Here is a 13,006-nt window from a genome sequence, read left to right on the forward strand (position 1 = left end):
TCAGGGCCTGCTACTAAGTCCTGGTATAAGAGGAATAAAACAGTAGAACTGTCAGATGACATCACAGCTGATTAGTTTCTGATTAGTTTCCTATCAAAGATTTCTGCCAGATCTAACAATCTTCTGTAGGTTTAATGTTAATTAATAAGATATTCAAATAAATACTTTAGCTTGCTTTTAATTTTCTACAATTATTTTAAATTTTCATCTTAGTGTCGTAACGCCATCGTTTTGTAGAAGATCCTAAATGCTTCTCAGTTCACATTTACACGTTTCTTACTTACATTTTCTTTAAAGTTTTTCTGTTGTGGTTTCGTTTACCATCCTAACACCTTCCCATTACATTTAAGTCTTGCGCATGTTTTACTTTAATTGGTCCACTGCTCGTATGAGTCTGATCCCAGTTAAAAGAAGGTGAATTGTGTGACTTCCTCTAATTGCACTCGGTCTCTATCGAGGTCCCTCGTCTCGCTCTCTCTTGTGTTTATGATTTCTTTTTTTAACTGCCCTGAGGTGCTCAGAGGCACGGATTTTGTCATTACTCATCCTTATGGAGAGAGAAAGAGAGAGAGAGAGAGAGAGAGAGAGAGAGAGAGAGAGAGAGAGAGAGAGAGAGAGAGAGAGAGAGAATTCTCTCTAATTGGCTTTAAATATATCAGGAGGTTCACGTTCTGGTCGCTACGAGGCTGAGAGAAGTGTCTCCGACTTTAGTCGTATTTTAAAGGGACAGTAAAGAGATTATTTAAGCTGGTTCCTGTTTAGGAGGTCAGATAGATCTGAACAATGAGAAAGTGAGGACGCAAATAAAGTGTGTTTTTTAAGCCTAACCCACATACGCTTAGTCTCTCACACACATGACGCCACACATAGGACCTGGCGTAGGGGCCCAACAACGGCAGCTTTTCAGTAGTCCAACATTTTAAAGTGCTTTTAAACACTTATCAAGTAATTAATAATTATTCAAACAATTAATTTTATTTCGTCACAAAGTAAATAATAACAGGAGCAAACTTCTTGTTAAAGGTGGGGTCTCCGTTGTTTGAGAAATGCTTCAGAAAACTGCGTTGGGCCGCCAAGCAAAAACAAAACAAACGTGTAGCCAATGAGCAGAAAGGGGCGGGGCTTGTCAATATGGGCGGAGAGAGAGTTCAGTGCGCATGTGTGACATTAGCAGAAAGCGGGTTTAACATTGACATGGAGGATAAAAACAAAGAAAGAAAGCGAAGAAAGGCTTACGATAAGGCAAGAAGTAGGACGTGTTAATATAGGATCAGCTTTCCAGCGCTGGAGAGAACTGAACGTCTTCCGCGTGAAACGGAGATAAACCTTTCACGGTACAACACACAGTACTACAAAAACACATTTGTATTACCATAGTATTACTCATTGTGTTCATTTATTGAAAAAAAAAATATCCCCTCCGTCAGCTGCCCCAACAGGTTCTGCCATAATACTTAGTCTGGGTTATACTTGGGTTTTACTTGTCTGGTGTATGTGTGGGGCGGGGCTATCAAAACAGGGGTGGGACCCATTTGGGTTAGGGGTGTGTTTGTTTTGGTGATTTCAAATGTCAACATTGGCTTTCAAACAACAGAGACCCCACCTTTAACTTGCGGAAAGGAAGCTCTTCATTCTCCAAACATGATGATGACCAAAAATCTATTTTATTTATCTTACAAACCAAAAGCGTTTGAATTTCGATGCACAGCTCTGTGCTTTAAGGTGAAGGGTTGTGTGTGTAGGGACAGATGATTATAGTGCAGTTCATTGTCTTTTGTTCTCAGGGTTTAGTGACTTCTCTCTTACCTTCCTTATGGTTAGTCTGACAGTGGGTTGTGAATTCTTACCTGACACAAAAAAAACTAAAATGTCATTAATCTCTAAACTACATAAATTCCCCAGACTTACGTAATAAACGTGACTTACTTTCTTGACCTTTTGTAATGAATTGTATTGAAGTTAGTTACCAAAAGCTTTATACCAATTAGCTTTAAAATGAAGAACTAGACAATACTCTGGAAAAACTATCATCACTGTTGAACCCCTTGAACTGCTTTTTGGCCAGACTTGGTGTTGAAACTGTATGAATGTAAACGACCAGACGACGGAGTCACCGTATGCGGTTCGTATCGGACTCACTTTGGCTGCTTTGAGGAGAATTTCTCTCTCCTGCTCGTCTTTCCTTTGTTTCTCCAGCCGCTCCAAATGCTCGAAGAATTTGAGCTGGGTTCGGACGTCTGATGACTGCTCGTGCCACTCCTCATCCTGGAGACAGAAAAACAGCGGGAATAAAAAAGGAGACAGGGAAAAACCGGAACCGAAAGTTTAGATTCAGGAAAAAAACATTTCATTCCTCTTAGACTTTTGTTTATAACTCGCATCTAATGTACCATTGAAAAGTCAGAGGAGTCGGTTGGAAACGAAGTTTGTGGGCAAACAAACTGTTAACGCTATAATTAAGCGTGTTTATTTCAGAAAAGCACCCACCATCCTCAGATCTCCTGTTACCTCACTCTTTCCAGCTTCTCGGTCGGTCTTGCGTGTGTGTGTGTGTGTGTGTGTGTGTGTGTGTGGATCTCAGCGACAAGAGCTGAAAGACCTTTGAGATCCATTCATTCTCTCTCTGAATCTCTCTCTTTGTTGCATGCTGAGACGGTGCACTCGGTTCAGGACTCATGGTTCGCACCATTTATTTTTTTCTCCTCGATTGATGTCACTGTGTGGCTTCACAAGCACACGGCCTCGCACACTTCTATCGCACATCGTTTCCAAACCACAACACAGAAGAAAAGATCTGTGGATGTGCGGAGCGAGTCACGGGCGGCGATCGTCTCTGCAGTCCTGCTCGCAAATAAACAACTTAATAAATAAAAAAGGCTTTCAACTTCTCCTGTCTCGCTTCTTTCTTCCTCGGCAGTGAGAGGTTTGCTCGGCGTATACGTGGAGCTACAAACGATCCTGAGAACCTGCACTAGTACACGACGTGTGGAGACATTCTATTCGCTCTCGGATGGATGTTTATCCGTCTCCTTTTAGACAAGTTTGATACGCGTCCCTCAGGGCCAGCATCGGCATCTGAACAGAACTTCGTTCTACTTTTTAAACCTCATCCGGTACCGAGTGGTCTAGTGCTGATGTGCTTCGGATGTATTTATGCCAAACTAAAAGAGGAGACGTACATGGAAAAAAAAATATATATATATATATATATATATATATATATATATATATATATATATATATATATATATATACACAGTATATTTTAGTATTACCAGAAACGTCGTTCCAAAAGCAGCAGGTTCTCAAATCTGAACAATAAGTGTTTGCTGCTGCTTTTTTTTTTTTTTTTGCGATGTTTATGATAAACCTTCCAAGAAACAAGGACGACGAAGACACAACATTAACACAAGCGATGCAACACAAACACAAGTTTATTTGAAACTTCACTGGGTTTGTTATAATACATTCCAGATACACTGCTCTAGTTTGGAAGGAAGTTTCCTGCTCGCTTAAAGCTACTTAAGTTTCTCCTCCATTCAGAGACACTAAGATGCCTTTGAGATGCGATGACTTAGTTATCCTGCTTTATAACCTTAGTTATATATATATATATATATATATATATATATATATATATATATATATATATATATATATATATATATAATTTGTATTTATTTATTTATTTGCATTGGGACAGCGCACATTAATCAACAAATCAGCAATAAGCATCAGTGTAAATATGCCAGAATTAGCACAATAGCTAAATTTCATCCGTTGCCCTATTCTCATTATTACACTTAAGCAGTGACGTTTGTCTAAATGCCCCATTCTGCACTTATTCAGGGAAACAGAGGAAGGATTCTGTTCTTCAATGAAACTCTCAAAACTGGGGCTTCATCATGACCTTTGATTTAGAGAGTTACTCCATTCTTGTATGTTTTAAGCAAAGACACTTCAATTATGTTTAAGATTCCAAAATGTTGTCCAGGAAGTTCGACTCTCATTGCGTCTGTAGTCATAGTGGAATCCCTGGATTCGTTACTAACAATGTCTTTAAATTAATTCATGAATGCAATGATATTTGAGTAACAGATTTTACCAACAGGAAAGATTCGTTTAAACGACTCGCGGAGTTGTGATACCTGGCGGCATGGTGGCATGGCTCGTCGTACAAAGAAAGGATTTGTATTTGAGATAAAAAAAAATATGAGATGATACTATGATCACTTAGGGGCTTTTTACACCTGGTCACTTCATGCGTTTTCTGTGATCAGATAGCTATCCGATGGTAAAAAGACCAGGTGTAAACGCCCTCCGAAACGGTTTCGAGACGGATATAAATCCGATCGCTCGAACCATTTCAGGAGGTGGTCTGGGACGCATTTCAGATGAAACTGGACAGGTGTAAATGAATGTGGATGTTCAAGCCACATACGTCAGCGCTTTACTCCTCCCAAACGGAAGTACGTCACACGTAGGTGACTCACGAGTCGTGCATCGCAACAGAAACAAATATGTTTTCCCAACAGTGCTGGCTCTGATCTTTCACCCAGGTGTCTCGTTGGGTCTTAAAATGCACTGCTGCCGCCAGCGAAAATGCAGCAAACAGTAAATGCTGTTTTTTTGTAGCAACCGCATACACCAAAGCGTGTTCCGTTTCATGAGGTAAAATATATTGGCATATTGGGCGGGAGTAGAAAGATCAGCGCATTTATGTTGCCTAATGTAAATGGAACAGTTTTAACAAATCAGATGGCTATCGGATTAGAGAAAACACATGAAGTGACCAGGTGTAAAAAGGCCCTTAGATGTTAATTTGTTCTCTGATGGAATTTCCTGATCTCTTACTTGCAATTTTACTGCCTTATCATCTCCCTCTATGCAAAACAAACTGTTCTTTCAATCCATTTTTTGAGACAGTGACAGATGATTTGTTTAAGATGACGACAGAACACAGGGTCTTGATCCATCCGGATGAACATCCGTAATTTAGGACGCAGGAGGATGTTCAAGGATGTGGTCAATAAATATGAGATTCGCTTCACACCGAGTTCATATACATGAACTTTAAACTGCATGAATCCATCGATCTTGAAAAAATGGGCACACAGAAATGTCTTTCTAGAAGTTTCAGACATGTTTATTACTGATTCACTACAGCAAATGTCTCTTATAACTCACAAACTAGACAGCTGGAGAAGCTTAGCTGTTCACTGAAGCACTACTTTCCCTCCAGAAATACATCACACACCTGATTCAAAAGGACAGCTCACATTATTCACTTGCTTTGAAATCACATTGGAAAACTTTTGCTCTAAAAGACTGTTTTACTCTAAAAGTCTCTTTCCATTTCTACTATGTTAAGCAGTCATGAGAAAATAACATTCGTATCATTAAAGCCCTGGTGGTGGTGTTAAACACGTGAATGTTTATGATTGTTAAAAATCAGCATCAGAGACTTTTTCATATCAGTTAAACCCTAACACTTTAGATATAAATTTCAAGACCTGTATTTATAAAAATTCTCAGAATGATCGCAGAGAGCTACTAATTTAGCTTAAAACTATTTCTAATATCTTAAGAGTGATTCAGGACCAAACTCAGTTCAACTCTGAACAAGGAAAATACAACAACTTTTATCTTAAAGAGGAGGCGAGGCTTAACCTGTTACTAGGTATGACATATTATGAAGACTGTGATTGGTTGTGGAATAAAAAAAACAGGTGAACTTTTAAAATCTGGTCTGTTATAAACCTTCACTTTGTCTCTATGTTAGATATTTGATCTTATATCATGTAGGGATTACGTTCGTGACCCGATTGTATTAGGGATGTTTATTTGGGCAAGTCATGGCCTAATGGTTAGAGAGTCTGACTCGTAATCCTAAGGTTGTGGGTTCGAGTCTCGGGCCGGCCACGACTGAGGTGCCCTTGAGCAAGGCACCGAACCCCCCCAACTGCTCCCCGGGCGCCACAGCATAAATGGCTGCCCAATGCTCCGGGTGTGTGTTCACTGCTGTGTGTGTGTTCACTGCTGTGTGTGTGTTCACTGCTGTGTGTGCACTTTGAATGGGTTAAATGCAGAGAACAAATTCTGAGTATGGGTCACCGTACTTAGCCGTATCACTCACTCTAACATCTGTATGTTATAAATGTTAACATCTCAGACACAGAGCAGAAATATCATACAGACAAATTCTATCATTTCAGAGATGTTAGTGAATCTCTAAATGACATAACAGCAGAATATAAATTTATACATATATAATTTCAACACTGTGTCAGAGATGTAATCTCTAATATGATCGGTCACAAAATTAATCCCTACACGATCTGATGTGTATCATCTTATTAACTCACTATCATTATTAAATATTGTATACAGTACATTTCTTCTCCTCTTCACCTTTCAGACATTTTCTCCTCTGATGAAGAAACTCTTAATCCTCTTAAAAGTCCTCCTCACTACTACTAACACTGTTTAACCTTATGAGCTCTTTTAAGGGTGAAGATGCTTTATGAATAACGTTTATCTTTACTAGGATCTTCTCTTTAACTTTAAGAGGAAACGCCCACATTTCTAAGCATTTTCTTAGAATCCCGTCACTAGGAGAAAGTCTTTACACTGAGAATTTTCATGAATACAGGCCCAGATGTTCAGAAGCACCTAACGAGAAATACAGATTTGTTTGTTTATTTGACTGAAAATCTAGCACCTCCCTGCAGCTGAAACGCAGCAAAATGTTTCAACATTTAACCTGAAAACCTAAAACATTCCTGCTCCACTAAAGCTCCTGATGAAACGATTCTCTTCTCAAAAATTTACACCAAATAATTTTTATAAGCAAAGTCATCTTAGAGCAAACAGAAAGATCTTCTAGTTTTATAAAAATCCAAGAGTATCCAAGTTTCTTCTCTGGGGAAGGTGAAAGAAATCCTTCCCTACCTTGCAGGAGTCCATCCGATGCTGGGCGATGAAGGACACTTTCTCCAGCACCGTCCTCAGCCGTGTCTGTGTGGCGTGAGCGATGAAGTTCACCGACTCCAGAGAAACCTCCGTCACGCCGAATTTCTTAGCTAGGAGACATGGGAATGGACGTTACCATTTTCTCACTGTATTAATGAGACTTTTATGGGGTACATACAGTGCACCTGCTCTGATTATGAAGCACTCTGTGCTCCTTACTGGTTTCATAACAGTTTTCTATTTACAGTTACATTTAATGTCGTAAAACATCGGCTGCGCACCTTTGTTATTTTGTTATCACTTACACTACAACAGCTGCACTACGTCATAGCTTTGCTTTGTCAGCTGTAAACGTTTACATCTAAACCCCTGCTTGTTACACAGCACTGAATATGGAGACTCCTTTAATATAGGTTCAACAAAAATAACACTTTTGTGAGAAATCTATTTATGTAAAAAATCTTAGTGGTTAGCACGTTCGTCTCACACCTCCAGGGTTGGGGGTTCGATTCCCGCCTCCGGCTTGTGTGTGTGGAGTTTGCAAAGACATGCATGGTAGGTTGATTGGCATCTCTGGAATATTGTCCGTAGTGTGTGTGTGTGTGTGAGTGAATGAGAGTGTGTGTTTGCCCTGTGATGGGTTGGCACTCCGTCCAGGGTGTATCCTGCCTTGATGCCCGATGACACCTGAGATAGGCACAGGCTCCCCGTGACCCGAGAAGTTCGGATAAGCGGTAGAAAATGAATGAATGAATCTCTACACAATTATTATAGAATGAATAACATACTAGAACAAGTATACTAAAATAAATCTGATTTAATGACAATAGAGGACTATAAGAAACGAACCAAGACGTTCTGACCAATCAGAATCGAGAATTCAAAAATCAGCGCGAACGAACGACAGAAGTTATATTCAATTACTTTTTAGATGCACTCTGCAGCCCAAGAATCTTTTTCTGAACATCTGCATCACAGTTGCATAGAAACATCCTAAAAACAAAGTATGGTGTGTATTAACTACTAGGGGTGTAAAACGCCGTGCAAAATATAACACGGCATCTGTTGACAGAAACGATGAATGAAGCCAATTTTGTTCTGAGGAAAAAGAAAAGTTAACACTATAATTAAAACGCTCCTGACTAGCATGTGTGTGTGTGTGTGTGTGTGTGTGTGTGTGTTATTTGTGTTGACTTTCTGCATTAATTAGGCTTACCTACAGCCACTAACAATTTCAGTTACTGTGTGTCATGTCCTTTTCTTTCATTTCTACATTAACATAATTTCCCCCTTCTTCTGTTCTTTTAAGTAAATCACGGCAATTATTTAAAGCGGCCGTTGCATACATACAGTCCTCGCTTCCTCAACAACTCGAAAACAGTCGAGATCACAAAGGGATAATGAGCGGCAAAACACAAAACCGGGGCAAAAAGCTTTTAAGAGGAACAGTTAAAAGTTAATCACGCACTGGCATTTCCTGCAGCTGCCGTTCCAAAAACACGGAATAACTCACAATCACGAGCAACTGAAAGGGAACAAGGTCATGTTGTGGTGCTGAGACTAAGTGTATGATGATATTATATTTTTATATGACCTGAGAGTACATAGAGAACAATCATGTTTTTTTTTTTTCATATTACAGCAATATTGGATTAAAATGACTTTTAATTATAACTGAATTTAATAATAATAATAATAATAATAATAATAATAATAATAACCTTTATTTTCTATAGCGCCTTTAAAAGAAGATCTCAAAGCGCTTTACGAAAGCAAAATAAAAACAAGAAAAATTCTGTACAGACATAATATAAAGATTAAAATTAAAACAACAAAATAGACTATAAAATAAGCACTATGTAAAATTACAAATTAGTCAAAATTAAAAGCTACCCTAAAAAAATGAGTTTTAAGTTGAGATTTAAAAGTACCAAGAGATGTTGCTTGCCTAATCTCAGTTGGTAAAGAATTCCACAGTTTTGGAGCTAGTGAAGAGAAGGCCCTATCTCCCATCGATTTTAAACGAGTTAAAGGTACATTTAAAAGACCAGTTTCAGAAGAACGAAGGTCGCGAGATGGAATATATGGAATTAAAAGCTCAGTCAGATATTGAGGAGCCAACCCATGTAAGGCCTTGTAGGTGAGCATCAGAATCTTAAAAATCAACCCTAAACCTAACGGGGAGCCAATGCAAGGACTCCAGAACGGGAGTAATGTGATCTTTTAACTTAGTTCTAGTAAGTATTCTAGCCACTGACTTTTGCACTACCTGTAATTTGTTTAGGGTAGCTTTAGACATACCAGCCAACATGGCATTGCAATAATCAACACGGGAAAACACGAAAGAGTTGATCAGTCTCTCAGCATTGGACGCAATCTGGCAATAAATCTGAGATGGAAGAATGCAGTTTTAACCGTATTTTGTATATGTGGCTCAAATGTTAAATTGGCATCGAAAATTACCCCTAGATTCCTCAATTTTGTTTGAAACTCAACATTTGAACCATCAAGAGTTAGCTTGACTGACCCTACAGCATGTTGAACTACAGCATGTTGTACTGTGTGTGTGTGTGTGTGTGTGTGTGTGTATTGTGTGGTTTATTGTGTATGAGGTGTTTCACTCTGCTTATGTTACTGTAGACAGCACCACTGACAGCTCCAGCTGAGAGTGTGTGCCATGTCCAGGCACACAGCAGGGACATCAGCACTGACCCGTCATAGCCCAAAGACAAGCAGCGGTCACCGTGTGAGCCTCGGTGTTCAGGGATATGGATTTTAAAGTGAGTTTTGCAGTGACAGCTAAATAAATCCAAGCATATTTGTAACAGTACGGTCTGAGTTTATAGACACTAATGTGAAACATTATCCAGTACATTTTTCACACTTCAATCAGTCCCAGTGAGGGAGGCATAGCCTATGTGCCTTTCATTCCTAATAAGAGAGGCGAAGCCTGTGTGCCTTTTATTCCTAATGAGGGAGGCATAGACTATGTGCCTGTCAGTCCTAGTGAAGGGGATGTGCCCTACATGCATATCAGACCCAATAAAGGAAGCTTGGCCCAGAGGCCTGTCAGTCCCGGGGAGGGAGGCGTGGCCTATGTGCATGTATAGTCCCAATGGAGGAGTTGCCTATGTTCTTATGTACTTATGTACTATGGCTTATGTACCTGTCAGTCCCAGTGAAGGAGGCATGGCCTACGTTTGTATGGCCTATGTGCCTGTCAGTCCCAGTGAGGGAGGCGTGGCCTATGTTTGTATGGCCTATGTGCTTGTCAGTCCCAGTGAGGGAGGCGTGGCCTACGTTTGTATGGCCTATGTGCTTGTCAGTCCCAGTGAGACAGGTGTGGCCTATGTTTCTATGGTCTACTCATCAGTCAGTCCCAGTGAGGGAGGCGTGGCCTATGTTTCTATAATCTATGTGCCTGTCAGTCCCAGTGAGGGAGGCGTGGCCTATTTTTTCTATGGCCTGTGCATCGGTCAGTCCCAGTAAGGGAGGCGTGGCCTACATGCCTATCAGTACCAGTAAAGGAAGGCGTGGCCTCTGCACAAGTGCCAACATTATTAACAATAAGAGAAAATAGAGAGCAAGCAGAACAGAGCCTGAGCATCTGAGTGAAGCTGGCAGACTCACTGGCCTCCCTCTGTCCACTGTCACCTGAGACCTTTACTCACCCAATCACTGACACAAGACCAGCAGTGGACGCCATGTCCTTAAAATCACACTCACACACAGACACCACACATTTCCATCCTTTATTGCTTGAGGGTGCACACTAACAACCAACAAACATCGAAATGCAAACAGACTGGAGCCTCGGGATTTATCTTATCCAGCGCCGAGGCTTAGCTTGTGTGTGAAAAGGACAGAAGTGGAAGATGATGGGAGTAAAATGGAAATATTTGAAGTGTGTATAAATCCATAATTCCAAATAGAAGAATTAAAGATATTAATACCAAGCTAATCCCTGTCAACAATAACAAATGACTACACTACAGTGTACAAATGATATCTAGAATTATTTACCTCACTGCTGTAAGAACAAGTGGATAGAAAGTGCCTAATAGTACACAGGTTACAGTAATTACAGTAAGTCTTTTAATTCAAAAATTTCCTTATTTTAAAGAAGACATTGTGTGTGTGTGTGTGTGTGTGTGTGTGTGTTACCCGTCTCCAGTATGCGTCGATGCAGTAAACCCGTGGGCAGGAAGGCCTCGTCTTTACACGAGCGGATCTGTGTGCCCACTAGCTCGGAGTTGGTTGCTAAGATACGAGCGCTCTCCTCACTCAAGTTTACCCCGGCCATAGACGCAACATCGTTGATGTCATCGTCGTCCCTGAAAGACAAAATACAACGCTTGAATACACATGGACACGGTCGGTCATTCTCAGTGTCACACCTGGACAGTGTCCTAGACACCTGGACACTGTCACTCTCACGTCAACTTTTCCCCTATCTTCTGAATTTATTCAAAATAAAACACTTTTGAAACTTTGTCATTGTAACTTTGAACAATGTTTTAAACTCACGGTTTCTTAAGTATGTTACAGATTTAAGCACTTCTGTACGTCGCTCTGGATAAGGGCGTCTGCCAAATGCTGTAAATGTAAACACACCTGGACAATGTCTGTCTCTCACCTGACCACACCTGGACATTGTCACCTGAACAATGGGACACTATAAATCTGACCTAAACACACCTTGACAAGGTCTGTCTTTCTCACCTGACCACACCTGGACACCGTCACTGTCACCTGGACACTATAAATCTGACCTAAACACACCTAGACAATGTCTGTCTCTCTCATCTAAACACACCTGGACAATGCCTGTCTCTCATCTGACCACACCGGGACACTGTCACTGTCACCTGGACCCTGGTACACTATCAATCTGACCTAAATATACCTGGGCAATGTCTGTACATACCTGGGTCTCTCTCTCCTGAACACACTTGGACACTGTTGCACTCTACTCAACATACCTAGACACCATCATTCTCACCTGAATATACTGGACAGCGTCTGTCGCTCTCACCTGTACATATCTGGACACCGTTTGTCTCTCTCACCTATACACACAAACACAATCGTGACCTCTGCCCTGCCATTTCCATGGTAACTGTGTCCTAATTACCCTGTATGCACAGGGGGTTCCAGAGGGCCGAAGGTCATCATTCTCTACTTTCATTTCCGTCCACTGGTTTTGACAGAGACTCCTGAGCTTTGCTTGTATTCCTGCCCTCATGCTGGAGCTACACAGCCACGCTTCTCCTCTGTTCAGTTCCTCAGAGTGTGTATGAGGTCTGACACCGCAGTGGGAGGCTGACACACACGATTAAAGCTGCACGGAGTTAAAACACCAGCTGAACGCCATGAACGGGTAGGTAAGGAGAGGAGCTGAAGATAATGAGTGTGTTTATGCTTTTGTGTGTTTGTACACAGAACTTAGTGAGTCTCTGAATCTCTACTGCATATGATTTTGAATTCAGGGGTCACATGATCAATCATTCACTTTATCTTCAGTCGGTTTATCCTTGACGACGTGACATACGGCTAGGTACGGTGACCCATACTCAGAATTCGTTCTCTGCATTTAACCCATCCAAAGCGCACACACACACACAGCAGTGAACACACCCACACAGACCGTGAACACACACCCGGAGCAGTGGGCAGCCATTTATGTGGCGGCACCCGGGAGCAGTAGGGTGGGGTTCGGTGCCTTGCTCAAGGGCACCTCAGTCGTGGTATTGCCGGAACGAGACTTGAACCCACAACCTTAAGGTTAGGAGTCAGACTCTCTAACCATTAGGCCACGACTTCCACGACTGCCCTTAATAGGGAGCGTATCATGCAAACACAGTGTGTGAGACAACTTTCCAAGACAACAAGAATCTTAATTCTACATCTCTAGCCTACTTTATGAATTTTTCCTGTGTTACCCAGCGCTTCTTATAAAACAATATTTCATCCGAAATGAAAAACCGCTCGGTTAGTGTATTTCTATTAGGGCTTTTATAAAGCCGTTCTCACA

The 13,006-nt window shown here is 40.9% G+C and overlaps 1 protein-coding gene across 2 annotated transcripts in view; it reads right to left on the minus strand.

Annotated features, from left to right (window-relative positions):
- The window catches only part of LOC113652471 (transcription initiation factor TFIID subunit 4-like), an 86,799-nt gene that overhangs the window by 53,056 nt on the left and 20,737 nt on the right, over positions 1 to 13,006 (minus strand). For both annotated transcript variants that reach the window (XM_027161563.2, XM_027161561.2), the window contains 3 exons: positions 11,137 to 11,306; positions 6,952 to 7,082; positions 2,140 to 2,265 (listed from right to left, as the gene is read on the minus strand). In XM_027161563.2, coding sequence (XP_027017364.2) covers positions 2,140 to 2,265; positions 6,952 to 7,082; positions 11,137 to 11,306 — 427 coding nt within the window. The remainder of the gene's footprint in view (positions 1 to 2,139; positions 2,266 to 6,951; positions 7,083 to 11,136; positions 11,307 to 13,006) is intronic.

This window comes from Tachysurus fulvidraco, chromosome 13 (genome assembly GCF_022655615.1).
Source record: "Tachysurus fulvidraco isolate hzauxx_2018 chromosome 13, HZAU_PFXX_2.0, whole genome shotgun sequence".
Classification (NCBI taxonomy): Eukaryota; Metazoa; Chordata; class Actinopteri; order Siluriformes; family Bagridae; genus Tachysurus; species Tachysurus fulvidraco.